The sequence below is a fragment of the Mesoplodon mirus genome, assembly GCF_964341445.2.
Source record: "Mesoplodon mirus genome assembly, chromosome: 1".
In the NCBI taxonomy this organism is placed as follows: Eukaryota; Metazoa; Chordata; class Mammalia; order Artiodactyla; family Ziphiidae; genus Mesoplodon; species Mesoplodon mirus.
In genome coordinates, this window is record NC_138976.1 from 51,455,935 (window position 1) to 51,476,470 (window position 20,536).

Consider the following 20,536-nt stretch of genomic DNA (forward strand, 5'->3'; position numbering starts at 1 on the left):
CAAGACACATAGTAATCAAATTGACAAAAATTAAAGACAAAGAAAAATTATTAAAAGCAACAAGGGAAAAATGACAAATAACATAAAGAGGAATTCCCATAAGGTTAACAGCTGATTTCTCAGCAGAAACTCTATAAGCCAGAAGGGAGTGGCATGATATATTTAAAGTGATGAAAGGGAAGAAACTACAACCAAGATTACCCGGCAAGGGTCTCATTCAGATTTGATGGAAAAATCAAAAGCTTTACAGATAAGCAAAAGCTAAGAGAATTCAGCACCACCAAACCAGCTCTACAACAAATGCTAAAGGAACTTCTCTAAGTGGGAAACACAAGAGAAGAAAAGGACCTACGAAAACCCAAAGCAATTAAGAAAATGGTAATAGGAACATACATATTGATAATTACCTTAAATGTGAATGGATTAAAAGCTCCAACCAAAAGACACAGGCTCAATGAATGGATACAAAAACAAAACCCATATATTTGCTGTCTTCAAGAGACCCATTTCAGTCCTAGGGACACATACAGACTGAAAGTGAGGGGATGGAAAAAGATATTCCATGCAAATGGAAATCAAAAGAAAGTTGGAGTAGCAATACTCATAGCAGATAAAATAGACTTTAAAGAATGTTACAAGAGAAAAGGAAGGACACTACATAATGATCAAGGAATCAATCCAAGAAGAAGATATAACAATTATAAATATATATGCACCCAACATAGGAGCACCTCAATACATAAGGCAAATGCTAACAGCTATAAAAGAGGAAATCAACAGTAACACAATAATAGTGTGGGACTTTAACACCTCACTTACACCAATGGGCAGATCATCTGGACAGAAAATAAGGAAACACAAGCTTTAAATGACACAAGAGACCAGATAGATTTAATTGATATTTATAGGACATTCCATCTGAAAACAGCAGATTACACTTTCTTGTCAAGTGCACATGGAACATTCTCCAGGATAGATCACATCTTGGGTCACAAATCAAACCTCGGTAAATTTAAGAAAATTGGAATTGTATCAAGCATCTTTTCTGACCCCAATGCTATGAGATTGGAAATCAATTACAGGAAAAAAAATGTAAAATCACAAATACATGGAGGCTAAACAGTGCACTACTAAATAACCAAGAGATCACTGAAGAAATCAAAGAAGTAAAAAAAGAAAAACAGAAACAAATGACAACGAAAGCATGATGACCCAAAACCTATGGCACACAGGAAAAGCAGTTCTAAGAGGGAAGTTTATAGCAATACAACCCTACCTCAAGAAACAAGAAAAATCTCAAATAAACAACCTAAGCTTAAATCTAAGAAACTAGAGAAAGAAGAAGAACAACAACAAAAACCCAAAGTTAGTAGAAGGAAAGAAATCATAAAGATCAGAGCAGAAATAAATGAAATAGAAACAAAGAAAGCAATAGCAAAGATCAATAAAACTAAAAGCTGGTTCTTTGAGAAGATAAACATAATTGGTAAACCTTTAGCCAGATTCATCAAGAAAAAGAGGGAGAGGACTCAAATCAATAAAATTAGAAATGAAAAACGAGAAGTTAAAATGGACACCACAGAAATACAAAGCATCATAAGAGACTACTACAAGCAATTCTATGCCAATAAAATGGACAACCTGGAAGAAATGGACAAATTCTTAGAAAGCTGTAACCTTCCAAGACTGAACCAGGAAGAAATAGAAAATATGAACAGACCAGTCACAAGGAATAAAATTGAAACTGTGATTAAAAATCTTCCAACAAACAAAAGCCCAGGACCAGATGGCTTCACAGGTGAATTCTATCAAACATTTAGAGAAGAGTTAACACCCATCCTTTTCAAACTCTTCCAAAAAATTGCAGAGGAAGGAACACTCCCAAGCTCATTCTACAAGGCCACCATCACCCTGATACCAAAACCAGGCAAAGATACTACAAAAAAAGAAAGTTACAGAACAATATCACTGATGAATATAGATGCAAAAATCCTCAGCAAAATACTAGCAAACAGAATCCAACAACACATTAAAAGGATCATACACCATGATCAAGTGGGCTTTATCCCAGGGATGCAAGAATCCTTCAATATATGCAAATCAATCAATGTGATACACCATATTAACAAATTGAAGAATAAAAACCATATGATCATCTCAATAGATGCAGAAAAAGCTTTTGACAAAATTCAACACCCATCTATGATAAAAACTCTCCAGAAAGTGGGCATAGAGGGAACCTACCTCAACATAATAAAGGCCCTATATGACAAGCCCACAGCAAACATCATTCTCAATGGTGAAAAACTGAAAGCATTTCCTCTAAGATCAGGAACAATACAAGGATGTCCACTCTCGCTACTCTTTTTCAACATAGTTCTGGAAGTCCTAGGCATGGCAATCAGAGAAGAAAAAGAAATAAAAGGAATACAAATTGGAAAAGAAGAAGTAAAACTGTCACTGTTTGCAGATGACATGATACTATACATAGAGAATCCTAAAGATGCCACCATAAAACTACTAGAGCTAATCAGTGAATTTGGTAAAGTTGCAGGATACAAAATTAATGCACAGAAATCTACTGCATTCCTATACACTAACAATGAAAGATCAGAAAGAGAAATTAAGGAAACAATTCCATTCACCACTGCAACAAAAAGAATAAAATACCTAGGAATAAACCTACCTATGGAGGTAAAAGACCTGTACTCAGAAAACTATAAGACACTGATGAAAGAAATCAAAGATGACAGAAACAGATGGAGAGGTATACCATGTTCTTGGATTGGAAGAATCAATATTGTCAAAATGAGTATACTACCCCAAGCAATCTACAGATTCAATGCAATCTTGATCAAATTACCAATGGCATTTTTTACAGAACTAGAACAAGATATCTTAAAATTTGTATGGAGACACAAAGGACCCCGAATAGCCAAAACAATCTTGAGAAAGAAAAACAAAGTTGGAGGAATCAGGCTCCCTGACTTCAGACTATACTACAAAGCTACAGTAATCAAGACAGTATGGTACTGACACAAAAACAGAAAGATAAATCAATGGAGCAGGATAGAAACCCCAGAAATAAACCCACATACACATGGTCACCTTATCTTTGATAAAGGAGGCAGGAACGTACAGTGTAGAAAGGACAGCCTCTTCAATAAGTGGTGCTGGGAAAACTGGACAGGGACATGTAAAAGAATGAAATTAAAACACTCCTTAACACCATACACAAAAATAAACTCAAAATGGATTAAAGACCTTAATTAAGACCAGACACTACAAAACTCTTAGAGGAAAATATAGGAAGAACACTCTTTGACATAAATCACAGCAAGATCTTTTTTGACCCACCTCCTTGAGTAATGGAAATAAAAACAAAAATAAGCAAATGGGACCTAATGAAACTTAAAAAAGCTTTTGCACAACAAAGGAAACTATCAACAAGACAAAAAGACAACCCTCAGAATGGGAGAAATTATTTTCAAACGAATCAAGTGACAAAGGCTTATCTGGATCCAGCCAAGCAGATAGAAGGAAAAGAGCCCTCCAAGCAAAAGGGCCAGATGGAAAAAGAAACCTCGGGCAGGAAAAGGTTCTTTGAAGCACTGAAGGAACACTAGGGTGCCTGGGGCCCCGGAAGGGAGATGGTGGGTGGCACAGACACAGCTGGAGAGGTACGCAGGGGCCAGATCACACAGAAAATGAGCCTGTCTGATTCCAACACCAAGAATAGGGGTCCACTCTCTGAGAAATAGTTTCTTATTTCTCTCAACACCGTGGGTCGTATAATTGACAAGATTCTCTTTTTTGTATTATCTCTTTCTATGAAGGATAGACCCAATTCTATGCCAACCTTGAACATGGTCATGGGACTTTACAGTTGACTTTTAAAGCTGATTCCTGCTTAACTGAGTACCTGAACTTGCTTTTCTATCTCCCCCACCCCATATTTTATTATTTTTATGTTATGCTGTTATTTTCTGTACCTCTTATAAACTTCCTAAAATCCTTTCTGGGATAAGATGCGCTAAAGTTCACATAAAATAAGAGTAAATATCATGGTAACTTGTTCATTGAGTCAGGCTTGGTCACTGCTCAAATTCCCGTTGCATTTGAAGGTGAACTTCACATTCTCACGTTTGTGGAGGGCAAATCATTTAACTTCAGTGTATGTTTAGAGGCCCCCAAGTTTTCATTTATTCTGCTGTCTTTATTTATTTATTTATTTATTTATTTATTAATGGCTGTGTTGGGTCTTTGTTGCGGTGCACGGGCTTCTCATTGCAGTGGTTTCTCGTTGCGGAGCACAGGCTTTAGATGCACGGCTTCCATAGTTGTGGCTCATGGGCTTCAGTAGTTGTGACTCGTGAGCTCTAGAGCGCAGGCTCAGTAGTTGTGGCACATGGGCTTAGTTGCTCCGTGGCGTGTGGGATCTTCCTGAACAAGGTCTCGAACCTGTGTTCCCTGCATTGGCAGGCGGGTTCTCAACCACTGCGCCACTAGGGTAACCCTATTCTGGTGTCTTTAATCTTTTTACTGTGTAAATTTCCCTTTAGAAGATGTGAACATGGATCATCACTTCAAGTTGAATGAGAAGATATAAGATCGGAGAGAAAGGAATTAGAGCAGGATTTGGGGCAAGGGTGACCATTGAGAAGAAAGAAAAAGACAGCAGTGTTCAGAAGTTCTGAATGTTTCTGAGTCAACTAAATTTGAAAGTAGGTACATTGTCACTTCCCCCTTCATCCTTCTGAAAATTCCTATCCCAAAGCCTTAGGTAGGGTCACTCACAGTAGGATATGTGCCAGGGTGGGGTGGAGGGAGCCATGTGGCCCAGAATGGGGTGTCAGAGCTCAAGTGGGATGAGAAGGGCATCTGAGTAGGAGGAGGGGTGCTCGGTATGGAATATTGGAACGGAATCAGGATCGGGAGGGAATCCATGCAGGGGTGAGGTGGGAGGTAGCCTGGCATGGTGTATTGGAGCCCAGGTGAAATGGGGCAGGCATCTGTGTAGGAGGGCTGCCTACCATGAGGTGGCAGAGGCCAGTGGGGTGAGGAGGTCATCTATCTGGGAGAGCAGCCTGGCAGAGGGTGTCAGAGCCTGAGTGGGTTGTGAAAGGCATCTAGACAGCGGGAGGGAGGTAGCAGCAATGGAAGGTTGATTCCATACCACGGGGAGGAGGGAGAAGTTAATCAAACAAGTAAATATACTCCATTAAGTATAATGGAAGCCAGGTTTCTCACCATCAAAGAAGGGGGTTATAAATATGTAAACAGGTGTTGGTCTGAAGTTAAAGTAACTGTTTGAACCCATGTTTTTGCTATAGATACATATAGAAATAAATATAGATGTAAATATATGTATGTATATATATGCATATATTACATACACATATACACTTGTACATACACTGTATTCCTGTCTCTGTCCACTGAGAGGACCTGACCACAGTGGTGTTCTGATTCAATGAACACGTCTAGTGTCCAGATCTTGGCATGTGGATACTATTGTCCCCTGAAAGGAACCAGGAATTCTTAGAGATGACGGTTGGTTCCATGGCTGGGGCTGGGAAAATCCAAGATGAGTGTGGAACAGTGAGTATCAAGAGCCTGGAAATGTTCATATGCTTTAAGGTAGAAATTCCTCATTTAGGAAACTATCTAAATGAAATCATTATAAATGCTGAAAAAATTTTAGCCATAAATATGCTCATTACTTTACTGTGTGTAATAAGGAAAATTGGAAACAACCTAACCAACGATAAGGTAAATCACCCAAAAAAGTAATAAATATTCACTGAATTGGATGTTTTACAGATATTAAAAGTAAGTGTGTCAGAATGCTTATATTATAATGTTAAATTATAAATACAACATCTAGATTCAGTATGAGTACAACTTCTCACCGAGATCTGGCTCTTCCCTGCAGCCTTCTACAACCCCTTCTCCTAAATCTCATGTACCCCAGTGTATATCAGTGCCTTGAGGTGTGGTTGGCATTCTTGCTCTTCAGTATCTTGACTTTTGTGTTCTCAAAACCACCCATCCTCCCAGGTTTATGCCATTTAACAATACCACTCTCTACCACCCTACCCACCACCATCATCTGTTGTCATTCTCTACACCAGCCTCATTCACAGAAGACCAAGGTACCACTTTCCCACAGTTCCTCTCATTTCCAAGTCTTACATGTCCTAGGGAGCTTCATTGGCCCCAGACAACACATCATGGTCTCTCATTTTACTTAATTTACATCCCAATGCCAATGTTCTTCTTCCCGTCTAATCTAATTTAGCAACCTGAAGCCAGGCCCTTTGGACTCGTTATTACACAGCACTGTTCAGCTTTGAAGTTTTAAACTTCCAGACCCCACTGTAAATCAGTTTTTCCACTCTTTACTTAGCAGTCTCAATGTTCTTGTCCCTCTGTCCTAATGCATCTACCCTGTTATCCTGAATCTTTGGATAGCTATTAATTAGCAACCTCCTTAAGACTTAGGTTAAGTGGCAGTTTTTAAATAGCAACCTAATTAAACAACTTCAGCCTGGCCAGATTCCATGCAGTCTTCCCTTGCCTCTTCTATTAAGTTGTGAATGAAAGATCTGGTTTTAAACCCAACGTTTTAATATCAACAGATATTTCTCTTTTACTACATGAGTCACCATGTTAGTAAAAATACCCTTACTTCAATATTTCTATTCATCTAGAAGCTAAAAAAAGCTTTACCTTAATAAAAAATAATAATATAAATAAAAAGGATCTGGACCTGGGGGAAAAAAGCTCAGATAATCAAAATGATACACAAAAGTACTCATTGATAATCAAGGTTCTCACTTAACCCAGAGGGCCCTATAAATTCTTGACAGCCCCACAAAGAGAGAAAAGAGATTACATTCTGTTCAAAAGAACTTTCTTATATTTTATTGAAAGATTCTAGTTCTTTGAAAATTAGCAATCCTGAATGAAATGGTAACTTCTGTTTAGTTTGAGAGAGTCTGTTAAAGACAACCTCAGTTCCCTAACCATTCCGATGAAGCAGAGTTCATTGTTCTTGGTTTTACAAAATTACAATGATATAACCAATCATTTATTTTATTTTATGTCATGTGTAAACTTACTATTTAGAATTAAGGAAAGTAATATTCAAATTAATATTTTAAGCAAGGTTTGAGACTTACGTTCATGGATTGCAACAACTAATGTACGCTTTGTGGAACTATCTGCGTTTAATGGAGTCTCTCGAAGATTAGGATGACTCAACTGACAGTCTTTAAAATACGTTTGGGGTCATTTTACAACATGGTTTCATTTCTTAATGTTTGTGTGTCTTCTACTACATCACTTTTTCTACTTATATTTACTTTCCTAGTAGGGTACTGTTGTGTTATGCCTCTTAAAAAGCTGTGTATATGAAAATCTCACCAGCGCTAATCCTTTTAGGCATGAAAAAAAATTATCTTATAGAAAGTAAATAAATTCTTTATGAAGTAAATAAATTCAGGAAATAAATTCAACCCAGTAAATGCCTCGAATATCTACTTGGTATGATCTCTAATTTACTTATTTTCCAGATGAGGAAATTCAGGGTTAGAGAGATGATTTGCTCATGATCACATAGGTAGTAAGTGATGGAGCTAAGACCCAAATGTATTCCTTCTTACTCCTGGCCCAGTGCTCTTATCGGAGAAGACACCAAAATGGAAGGGGCTTATAACCCAGACATGGTCAAGAAACAAGAAATAAAATAAAATCATAGATTAGAAAGTATATCTAATGACATCCTTGGTATTAGCAATGGATCCTTCTTAGGGCATTCTTCAAAAGCATAAAATATAGTTTAATATATAGAAAGTAAATATACACTTTTTTTAAAGATAAGTTTTTACTCTATTGCATAATAGAATATTTACATTCATGGAAATGATAACTACAGCCTAAACTGATGATATACAGTGAGGACACATTCAAGTTTAGTTTCCATAATCTCTTCCCAAGAACCCAAAGAGTTTATCTAGTGTTTGTTTGCTAGGGCTGCCATAAAGAAGTACCACAAACTGAGTGGCTTAAACAACAGAAATTTGCTGACTCACAGTTCTGGAGTCTAGACATCTGAGACCAAGGTGTTAGTAGGGTTGGTTCCTTCTGAGGGCTGTAAGGGAGAATCTGTCCTGTGCCTCTCTTCTAGCTTTTGGTAGTTTCTTGGCAGTCTTCAGTGTTCCTTGACTTTTGCTGCATCATCCCCATCTCTGCCTTCATCTTCACATGGCATTCTCCCTGTGTGTGTGTGTGTGTGTGTGTGTGTGTGTGTGTGTGTGTGTGTGTGTGTGTGTGTGTGTGTGTGTGTATCTGTCTGACTGTCTATGTTCAACTTTCCCCTTTTTATAAGAATAGCAATCATGTTGTATTAGGGGCCCACCCTACTTTAGTATGACTTCATCTTAACTAATTACATCTGCAGTGACCCCATCTCAAACAGGGTCACATTCTGAGGTACTGGAGGGTTAGGACTTCAACATTTGAACTTGGGGGTGGGGAGACATAGTTCAACCCGTAACACTAGTGATATACTCTAGAAAGAGTACTGGTCATGGGACAAAGGAAAATTAAAATCAATTTTGAAACAAACTTAGTTTCATAAAATCGAATGTTTAAAAAAAAATCTACCAATTCACTCTACCAGTTCCATTACATGTAGAGGGGGTTTGTCACATCTGAAAATAAGCATAACTATTCTAGGAATATAAGAGGATTCTGCAGAGAGAAAAGTTGGTAATTCCACTGGATGCCACCTCCTCCCCAACCCTGGAACTTCTATCTTTTGCTAAGTTTCATCATGGCTGAGCTCCATCAGACAAAGCTGTGCAGTGGTTCAGGGCAACCAGGGGCATGCTTGCTCCAAGTACGTCCCCTTTTCTATGTTGCACCCTGTTAGGGAGATGCCAAAGTAAAGGGCTCCAGAAGCCTACTAGCTCTTTACTCACATCTCTTCTTCACTTCCCAGCACCCACGGAAGAATGGGCTGGAGAGCCTAAAAGAAAAACAGTACTAAACACAGGACGACCTCCCTTTCGTTGACTGAGGACTGAGGCTGTGATCCTAACCATCTTTTACTTTAGAATAAGTCCTCTCTGCTTCCTGTCACCCTCTTAAGCAATTAGACTCCTTCCGAGTTTACTCTTTAGTACCTCAGGTATGCCCAGTCAATGCCACACTGGCTGGACTTCATTTGTGAGCCTTCATTATACTGAAAAAACATTCAAGTCTTTTTAAACTTGTGCGCTTTTTCTCCTGATGCTTGTGTCATTTTAATTATGAATATTGTCCAGAGCTAAGAGACTCCATCAATAATAATTACAACTGCGGGAGGGGATATTAGGTGATCCTTTAATATGAAGAGCAATATTGGTGGTATTGTCCATTTGATTTCTTGCCTTTATTGCTTATTATATGAGTTGTTATATGAAGAATGTATGGATAATATTATCCAGGCGTAAGTCCTATTCTAACTGTTAGATAATTTTCTCAATCTGTATGATGTGAGGTGAAAGATCGGTTTCACTGATAAAATGTTTTTAGCAAAATAAATATATTATATTCTATAAAGAATATAGGTCTTAAACCGCCCCCAAAAGGATGTTTCAAACAACTTTCCCCTAAAGAATTACAGTTAAGGGCTTCCCTCGTGGCACAGTGGTTGAGAGTCCGCCTGCCGCTGCAGGGTACACGGGTTCGTGCCAGGGTCAGGGAAGATCCCACATGCCGCGGAGCGGCTGGGCCTATGAGCCATGGCCGCTGAGCCTGCGCGTCCACAGCCTGTGCTCCGCAATGGGAGAGGCCACAGCAGTAAGAGGCCTGCATACTGAAAAAAAAAAAAAAAAAAAAAAAAAAAAAGAATTACAGTTAAGATAGCCCAGGAACCAGAATTTGCAGGACATTTGGATTGAATTTTGATGTCTGATTAGTTTTATAGGAGATACTTTGTGGTTATCCAAAACAGCATACGATATTGTAATTCCTTTGAAAACCAAAAGGGTCTGTTCTCATCTTTCTATCAGCAATATTAATTGTTCTTTAAAATCCAGGAACCAAAAATTTACATTACCTCATGAAAACATAAGTCTTAATTTTCAAAGAAAATCTGATAGTGGTTTATTTAAAAAAAAAAAAAAACACACCTAAAAACAATTGTAGGACCAAAGATAAACACATCAGACTGAGTCACAAAGCTTTCGGAAATTCATCCCCAGCATTCTGATCTCCATTTATCAGTGACATCCTAATGTCTCTGCTAGTTACAGAAACTGCTGGGCAAAGAAAGAAGACTCTGAGACACAGTAGATCACTGGATAAATCACGTCATTTTCCCAATGACTTTTTTACTATTTATTTTTTTATGTGGGGTTTTTCACCCAAAGATTAGTGGTACGGATCCCACCGATGAAGGTAAGCATTAAAAATTTTCATCAAAATAGCAGATAAGAAACATGATCCATTATCCTAGGAAATTTGTCCATAGCAATTTTTAAAAAACATTTTATTGAAGTATAGTTGATTTACAATGCGGTGTAAATTTCTGCTCTACAGCAAAGTGACTCAGTTATAGACATATATATACTTTTTGATATTCTTTTCCATTATGGTTTATCATAGGATATTAAATATAGTTCCCTGTGCTATACAGTAGGACCTTGTTGTTTATCCATCCTATATACACTAGTTTGCATCTGCAAATCCCAAAGTCCTAATCCTCCTCTCCACCCCCTTGGCAACCACAGTCTGTTTTCTATGTCTGTGAGTCTGTTTCTGTTTCGTAGATATGTTCATTTGGGACATATTTTAGAATCCACATGTAAGTGATATCATCTGGTACTTGACTTCCTCTATCTGACTTACTTCACTTAGTATGATAACCTCTAGGTCCATCCATGTTGCTGCAAATGGCATTAGTTCATGCTTTTTTATGGATGAGTAATATGCTATTGTATATATATACCACATCTTCTTTATCCATTCATATGTCAGTGGACATTTAGGTTGTTTCCATGTCTTGGCTTTTGTAAATAGTGCTGCTGTGAACACAGGGGTGCATTCATCTTTTTGAATTATAGTTTTGTCTTCATATATGCCTAGAGGTGGGATTGCTGGATCATATGGCAACTCTATTTTTAGTTTTTAGAGGAACCTCCATACTGTTCTCCGTAGCAGTTTCACCAATTTTACATCCCACCAAGAGTGTAGGAGGGTTCCCTTCTCTCCACACCCTCTCCAACACTCTGTGGCAATTTCCTATAGGATGATATAAAGTTTATTGTTGGAAATATGGTATAACTTAGATTTTAAATCTCTGACTGAAATCCTTTGTGAAAAAATGCAGTTAGTAAAAGAAAATAATCAAAGAAATGAACATATGTCTGATCTCTGGACATACTTTTTTTCAGGGCCTGAGACGACGCACTTACCTGAGCAACCTGTGGTTGAACAACCAAAGTGCAAGAAGAAAATAAGGAGTATACTTCTGCTAATGAGAAAACCGGCAGTTATTATAAAGGTATGGAACAATGTAAGCTTTTCAAGTTAATAGCAATACATATACAAAAGCTGATTAGACTGGTTTGATTTAGCTTTGATTAGATTGGTTTGATTTATTCTTCCCTTGCATCTTCCAGCTTCTGGTAGCCCCAGGAGTTCCTTAGCTTATAGCAGCAGAACTCCAACCGCTGCATCTGTCTTCACAAGTTCTTTCTGTGTTTCCATATCCAAATTTCCCTCTTCTCAATAAGGACACCGTTTTGGATTCGGAGCCCACCTACTCGCACGTGACTTTGTCTTCACTAATTAAATGTTCAATGACTTAACTTCCAAATTAGGTCACATTCTGAGGTACTGAAGGTTAAGACATCAACATAGCTTTTTGGGGCGTACAAAATTCAACCCATAACAAGATGACTTTGAGATGTTTGGAAGGTCCACTGAACTTCAGTTTATTCACCATTCATCATATGGGCTTTCTTTCCATGTGCTTACAAGGTCCACCATTCTACAATGTGAAAAATTCATAAGAAACTCTTGTTAAAAATTAAATATAGGGTTTCCCTGGTGGCACAGTGGTTGAGAGTCCGCCTGCCGATGCAGGGGACGCGGGTTCGTGCCCCTGCCGGGAAGATCACCCGTGCCGCGGAGCGGCTGGGCCCGTGAGCCATGGCCGCTGAGCCTGCGCGTCTGGAGCCTGTGCTCCGCAACGGGAGAGGCCCCAGCAGTGAGAGGCTCTCGTAGCGCAAAACTAAATAAATAAATAAAATAAAGAATTACAGTTAAGATAGCCCGTGAACCAGAATTTGCAGGATATTTGGATTGAATTTTGGTGTCTTGATTAGTTTTTCAGAAGATACCTTGTGGTCATCCAAAAGAACATACGGTATTGTAAATGCTTTGAAAACCAAAAAGGTCTGTTCTCATCTTTCTATCAGCAATATTAATTGTTCTTTAAAATCCAAGAACCAAAACTTTACCGTACCTCAGGAGAGCATAACCCTTAGTTTTCAAAGAAAATGTGTTAGTGGTTTATTAAAAAAAAACAAAAACAACGTAAAAACTATTGTAGCACCAAAGATAAAGACATCAGATTGAATCACACACAAAGCTTTTGGAAGTTCATCCCCAGCACTGTGATCTCCATTCGGCAGTGACATCATAATGCCCCTGCTAGTTATAGGACCTGCTGGGCACGAAACTCTGAGACCCAGTAAATCACTGGGTAAACCACGTCATTTTCGCAATGAGTTTTATATTGTTTATTGTTTTATGTGTTTTTTTTCACCCAGCGATTAGTGGTACAGATCCCACCGATGAAGGTGAGCATTTAAAACTTTCATCGAAATAGCAGATAAGAGGTGCGCGGAGGTGGGTCGGTGTGTTGTGGACTCGTGGTGCTGGCTGCCACTGTTGAGGCGGCCGGGAACGGGCGTTGGGGAGCGGGCGGAGCTCGCCCTGCCTCTGCCTACCCGGCTCCGCAGTCGGCGCGGCCGCGCCCGCCGCCTTAAACTGCCCTGAGCGCCTGCGCAGGCCGAGGGAGAAGTCGGGGCCTGCACCTGGAGGGAGCCTGCCGCGCTGGCCCCGAGGAGGGGGCGTGGCCATGGCGACAGCCTCTCCCGCTGCTGACGGGGGGGGGGGGTGTGGGGGGGCGGGGACGGCCCTGGGAAGGAGGGCTGGTCTCCTGGCCCCCTGCTCCTCCCCTTACAATCCCCTGGACTTGGATGGGCCCGAGTTGGGGGCAACACCCCGGGGTGGGTGCTGCGGCGAGGCCCCCCCAGATTGGGCCCTGGTAATGCATGCGGGGTGAGGGTCGCGGCGCGCAGTTTGTGCAGCCTGGGGTGCTGGCCCATGTGCTCACCCTGGATGCATGGTCTACTGAGGAACGTTTAGGCGGAGAAGGAGAGGGGCAGGGCTTTGAAAGACAGGCTGGGTGAGGTGACTAAGCATGCTGACTTCCTCCCTGGGATTACTTAGGAGGAGGAAGAGAGCTTTGACCAAAGAGGATAGAAAACTAGCAAGGAGATGGTAGAGAGAACATTCCCTTTACCCTCTCCCCAACACACACACACAGACACACAAGCTTAGCAGTTTACTTCTTTTTGTAAATCTGTAGCGGTGGTCGTAGTTATGGTGGAAGGATTGAATAAGGGGCCTAACTTGGCTAGCTTTCTGTCTGCTTTTCCTGCAAATGCTCCAGCAACAGGTGTTTTCTTAAAAAGGCATGAACTTGGATTGGGGCTTGATTGCGAGTTCTTGCAAAACATAACTGCTCCTTGTTGACTTGGAAGATGCTGAACGTGGCTTCTCATTGGGGGCTTGGATTCTGTCCTTAGGGCTGGATTGTGTAAACTGATAGTACCCATCATTCCCTCTGCTATAGGTCTCTCTGGCCACTTCTCTGGTATTAGTTCTTGTCAGACAGTTTATCAGTCTCCCAGGCGAAGGGCAAAAACCCAGGAATCCCATTGGCTAAAGACCGTACACTATTGAACAATAGTAGGTTGTGATTGGCTGAATGGTTTTTGATTGTAGAGTTTCTACCAGAAATTGGCTTCATCAAATTCTGCTTTCTTCTGACTTTATCATACACAGCATGCCTTGTTTTGGTGGGTTCATGCCTGGAGCTTAAGTATATTATACCTGAATCCCCTAGCATTTGAAAGGCAATTTATAAACAGGGACTTGGAGTGTGACTCCACTAATGTGTGTGTCTGTGGTCTTGGTTAGAAAGCCAATTGGCTGCCTTTCGTGGCGGGAGTTGGGGGAGGTAGCTGCCGGGAGTGATTGATAAAGTTTCCCTTATGGATTCTGTGGTGCTTCACTGGAGCTCAGAGCACTTTGGCAACTTAAGCACTCCAAATTAAAAGCTCATTAACAATTCCTGCCCAAATATCCTGTAAATAATCGGCTAGCTAGGTCACAGAGCTTGGCTGAGAGCTCTCCTTGCAACTTGAAATTTCCAAATAAAAGTGTTTTTATTCCCTTTAAAAAAATATAGCATATAAGAAACGTGATCCACTATCCTAGAAAATTGGTCCGTAGTAATTTTTAAAAACATTTTATTGAATTATAGTTGATTTACAATGCGGTGTTAATTTCTGCTGTACAGCAAAGTGACTCAGTTGTACACAATATATTCTTTTTGATATTCTTTTCCATTATGGTTTATCATAGGATCTTAAATATAGTTCCCTGTGCTATACAGTAGGACCTTGTTGTTTATCCATCCTATATACACTAGTTTGCATCTGCTAATCCCAAACTCCCAATCCTTCCCTCTCCACCCCCTTGGCAACCACAGTGTGTTCTCTATGTCTGTGAGTCTGTTTCTCTTTCGTAGATATGTTCATTTGTGGCGTATTTTAGATTGCACATGTAAGTGATATCATCTGGTACTTGTCCTTCTGTGTCTGACTTACTTCACTTAGTATGATAATCTCTAGGTCCATCCATGTTGCTGCAGATGACATTATTTCATGCTTTTTATGGCTGAGTAATATTCTATTGTGTATATATATACCACATTTTCTTTATCCATTCATATGTCAGTGGCCATTTAGGTTGTTTCCACGTCTTGGCTTTTGTAAAGAGTGCTGCTGTGAACATAGGGGTGCATTCATCTTTTTGAATTACAGTTTTGTCTTGGTATATGCCCAGGAGTGGGATTGCTGGATCATATGGCAACTCTATTTTTAGTTTTTAGAGGAACCTGCATACTGTTCCCCATAGCAGTTTCACCAATTTTACATCCCAACAAGAGTGTAGGAGGATTCCCTTTTCTCCACACCCTCTCCAACAATCCGTGGCAATTTCCTATAGGATGGTATAAAGTTTATTGTTGGAAATATGGTATAACTTAGATTTTAAATCTCTGACTGAAATCCTTTGTGAAAAAATGCAGTTAGTAAAAGAAAATAATCAAAGAAATCAACATATTTCTGATCTCTGGTCATACTTTTTTTCAGGGCCTGAGATGACGCCCTTACCTGAGCAGCCTATGGCTGAACCACCACATGAAGTGGAAGAAGAAAATAAGGAGTATACTCCTGCTAATGAGAAAACTGGCAATTTTTATACAGATAAGGAAAAATGTAAGCTTTTCAAGTTAATAGCAGTACATATACAACAGCTGATTAGACTGGTTTGATTTAGTTTTGATTAGACTGGTTTGATTTATTTTAAATCTAAAACTCCTATTATCATTTTATTTCCTACTTAAATTTAACTTACTTTGTAGACGTTTTAACGTATGAGATGAAATCCATATTTCCTACAACATTTTCCATGCAGTGTTATGAAGTTTCATAAGATTCTCTTGGTAATTACTAACATAGGGTTTATCATTAGTAGTATGGTTATTTATTCACATTAGTAACCATTGTCCTTATTTTATGGTGAGTTAAGCAAAATTTATTTGGAGGTGTGTGTCAGCTTTGTAGTGCTTCTTGAAACAAAGTACCACAAACTGGGGCTCAAAGCGAAAGAAATTTATTCTCTCAGTTGTCACAGAAACCAGAAATGCAAAATCAAAGTTTTGGCCATGCCAGCCTCTCTCCAAAGCCTCTAGGAGACTATCTTCCCTTGCATCTTCCAGCATCTGGTAGCCTCAGGAGTTCCTTGGCTTATAGCAGCAGAACTCCAACCGCTGCATCTGTCTTCACAAGTTCTTTCTGTGTTTCCATATCCAAGTTTCCCTCTTCTCAATAAGGACACCGTTTTGGATTAGGAGCCCACCTACTCGCATGTGACTTTGTCTTCACTAATTAAATGTTCAATGACTTAAGTTCCAAATTAGGTCACATTCTGAGGTACTGAAGGTTAAGACTTCAACATAGCTTTTTGGGGCAAACAAAATTCAACCCGTAACAAGATGACTTTGAGATGTTTGGAAGGTCCACTGAACTTCAGTTTATTCACCATTCATCGTATTGGCTTTCTTTCCATGTGCTTACAAGGTCCACCATTCTACAATGTGAAAAATTCATAAGAAACTCTTGTTAAAAATTAAATATAGGGTTTCCCTGGTGGCGCAGTGGTTGAGAGTCCGCCTGGCGATGCAGGGGACGTGGGTCCGTGCCCCGGTCCGGGAAGATAACACGTGCCGCGGAGCGGCTGGGCCAGTAAGCCATGGCCGCTGAGCCTGCGCATCCGCAGCCTGTGCTCCGCAACGGGAGAGGCCACAGCAGTGAGAGGCCCGCGTACCGCAAGAAAATAAAAAGAAAAGAATTACACTTAAGATAGCCCATGAACCAGAATTTGCAGGGCATTTGGATTGAATTTTGGTGTCCGATTAGTTTTTTAGGAGATACTTTGTGGTTATCCAGAAGAACATACGGTATTGTAAATGCTTTGAAAACCAAAAAGGTCTGTTCTCATCTTTCTATCAGGAATATTAATTGTTCTTTAAAATCCAGGAACCAAAAATTTACATTACCCATGAAAACATAGTTCTTAATTTTCAAAGAAAATCTGATAGTGGTTTATTAAAAAATTTAAAAAAGAACTCCTAAGAACTATTGTAGGACCAAAGATAAAGACATCAGACTGAGTCACAAAGCTTCTGGAAATTCATCCCCAGCATTTTTATCTCCATTGGGCAGTGCCATCCTAATGTCCCTGCTACTTACAGGACCTGCTGGGCAAAGAAAGGAAACTCTGAGACACAGTAGATCACTGGGTAAATCATGTCATTTTTCCAGTGATTTTTATATTGTTTATTTTTTTATGTGGGGTTTTTCACCCAGAGATTAGTGGTACGGATCCCACCGATGAAGGTGAGCATTTAAAACTTTCATCAAAATAGCAGACAAGAAACATGATCCATTATCCTATACAATTGGTCCGTAGCCGTCTTTTAAAACATTTTATTGAAGTGTAGTTGATTTACAATGCGGTGTTAATTTCTGCTGTTCGGCAAAGTGACTCAGTTGTACACATATATATTCTTTTTGGAAAGAATGGAACATTCTTTTCCATTAAAATTCTTTTCCATTATGGTTTATCATAGGATCTTAAATATAGTTCCCTGTGCTATACAGTAGGACCTTGTTGTTTATCCATCCTATGTACACTAGTTTGCATCTGCTAATCCCAAACTCCCAATCCTTCCCTCTCCACACCCTTGCCAACCACAGTGTGTTCTCTATGTCTGTGAGTCTGTTTCTGTTTCGTAGATATGTTCATTTGTGGCGTATTTTAGATTGCACATGTAAGTAATATCATCTGGTACTTGTCTTTCTCTGTCTGACTTACTTCACTTAGTATGATAATCTCTAGGTCCATCCATGTTGCTGCAGATGACATTATTTCATGCTTTTTTATGGCTGAGTAATATTCTATTGTATATATAGACCACGTCTTCTTTATCCATTCATATGTCAGTGGACATTTCGGTTGTTTCCATGTCTTGGCTGTTGTAAATAGTGGTGCTGTGAACATAGGGATGCATTCATTTTTTGAATTGTAGTTTTGTCTTGGTTTATGCCCAGGAGTGGGATTGCTGGATCATATGGCAACTCTATTTTTAGTGTTTACAGGAACCTCCATACTTTTCTCCATAGCAGTTTCACCAATTTTACATTCTCACCAACAGCGTAGGAGGGTTCCCTTTTCTCCACACCCTCTCCAACAATCCGTGGCAATTTCCTATAGGATGATATAAAGTTTATTGTTGGAAATATGGTATAACTTAGATTTTAAATCTCTGCCTCAAATCCTTGTGAAAAAAATGCAGTTAGAGAAAGAAAATAGTCAGAGAAATCGACATATGTCTGATCTCTGTTCATACTTTTTTTCAGGGCCCGAGAGGACGCCCTTACCTCGGCAGCCTGTGGCTGAACAACCACCTAAAGTGGAAGAAGAAAATAAGGAGTATACTCCTGCTAATCCGAAAATTGGCAATTATTATAAACATAGAAAACAATGTAAGCTTTTCACGTTAATAGCAATACATATACAAAAGCTGATTAGACGGGTTTGATTTAGTTTTGATTAGACTGGTTTGACTTGTTTTAACTCTAAAACTCCTATTATCATTTTATTTCCTATTTAAATTTTAACTTACCTTGTAGACGTTTCAGCGTATGAGATGAAATCCTTGTTTCCTACAACTCTTTCCATGAGGTGTTATGAAGTTTAATAAGATTCTCTTGGTAATTGTCTATAATTAACATAGGGTTTATCATTAGTAGTATGGTTATTTATTCACATTAGTAACAATTGACCTAATTTTATGGTGAGTTAACCAGACTTTATTTGGAGGTGTGTGTCAGCTTTGTAGGGCTTCTTGAAACAAAGTACCACACACCGGGGCTCAAAGCAAAAGAAATTTATTCTGTCACTTCTCACGGAAGCCAGAAATGCAAAATCAAAGTTTTGGCCATGCCAGCCTCTCTGCAAAGCCTGTAGGAGACTATCTTCCCTTGCATCTTCCAGCATCTGGTAGCCCCAGGAGTTCCTTGGCTTATAGCAGCAGAACTCCAACCGCTGCATCTGTCTTCACAAGTTCTTTCTGTGTTTCCATATCCAAATTTCCCTCATCTCAATAAGGACACCGTTTTGGATTCGGAGCCCACCTACTCGCACGTGACTTTGTCTTCACTAATTAAATGTTCAATGACTTAAGTTCCAAATTAGGTCACATTCTGAGGTACTGAAGGTTAAGACGTCAACATAGCTTTTTGGGGCGTACAAAATTCAACCCATAGCAAGATGACTTTGAGATGTTTGGAAGGTCCACTGAACTTCAGTTTATTCACCATTCATCATATGGGCTTTCTTTCCATGTGCTTACAAGGTCCACCATTCTACAATGTGAAAAATTCATAAGAAACTCTTGTTAAAAATTAAATATAGGGTTTCCCTGGTGGCACAGTGGTTGAGAGTCCGCCTGCCGATGCAGGGGGCGCGGGTTCGTGCCCCTGCCGGGAAGATCACCCGTGCCGCGGAGCGGCTGGGCCCGTGAGCCATGGCCGCTGAGCCTGCGCGTCTGGAGCCTGTGCTCCGCAACGGGAGAGGCCCCAGCAGTGAGAGGCTCTCGTAGCGCAAAACTAAATAAATAAATAAAATAAAGAATTACAGTTAAGATAGCCCGTGAACCAGAATTGCAGGATATTTGGATTGAATTTTGGTGTCTTGATTAGTTTTTCAGAAGATACCTTGTGGTCATCCAAAAGAACATACGGTATTGTAAATGCTTTGAAAACCAAAAAGGTCTGTTCTCATCTTTCTATCAGCAATATTAATTGTTCTTTAAAATCCAAGAACCAAAACTTTACCGTACCTCAGGAGAGCATAACCCTTAGTTTTCAAAGAAAATGTGTTAGTGGTTTATTAAAAAAAAACAAAAACAACGTAAAAACTATTGTAGCACCAAAGATAAAGACATCAGATTGAATCACACACAAAGCTTTTGGAAGTTCATCCCCAGCACTGTGATCTCCATTCGGCAGTGACATCATAATGCCCCTGCTAGTTATAGGACCTGCTGGGCACGAAACTCTGAGACCCAGTAAATCACTGGGTAAACCACGTCATTTTCGCAATGAGTTTTATATTGTTTATTGTTTTATGTGTTTTTTTTCACCCAGCGATTAGTGGTACAGATCCCACCGATGAAGGTGAGCATTTAAAACTTTCATCGAAATAGCAGATAAGAGGTGCGCGGAGGTGGGTCGGTGTGTTGTGGACTCGTGGTGCTGGCTGCCACTGTTGAGGCGGCCGGGAACGGGCGTTGGGGAGCGGGCGGAGCTCGCCCTGCCTCTGCCTACCCGGCTCCGCGGTCGGCGCGGCCGCGCCCGCCGCCTTAAACTGCCCTGAGCGCCTGCGCAGGCCGAGGGAGAAGTCGGGGCCTGCACCTGGAGGGAGCCTGCCGCGCTGGCCCCGAGGAGGGGGCGTGGCCATGGCGACAGCCTCTCCCGCTGCTGACGGGGGGGGGGGGTGTGGGGGGGCGGGGACGGCCCTGGGAAGGAGGGCTGGTCTCCTGGCCCCCTGCTCTTCC

The 20,536-nt window shown here is 40.2% G+C and overlaps 1 protein-coding gene across 2 annotated transcripts in view; it reads left to right on the forward strand.

Moving 5' to 3' along the window:
• The window catches only part of MOB3B (MOB kinase activator 3B), a 233,812-nt gene extending 215,435 nt beyond the window's left edge, over positions 1–18,377 (forward strand). For both annotated transcript variants that reach the window (XM_082602941.1, XM_082602942.1), the window contains exons 4-5: positions 11,445–11,554; positions 18,336–18,377. In XM_082602941.1, coding sequence (XP_082459067.1) covers positions 11,445–11,510 — 66 coding nt within the window. In that variant the 3' untranslated portion in view covers positions 11,511–11,554; positions 18,336–18,377. The remainder of the gene's footprint in view (positions 1–11,444; positions 11,555–18,335) is intronic.
• Positions 18,378–20,536: the final 2,159 nt, after the last annotated feature.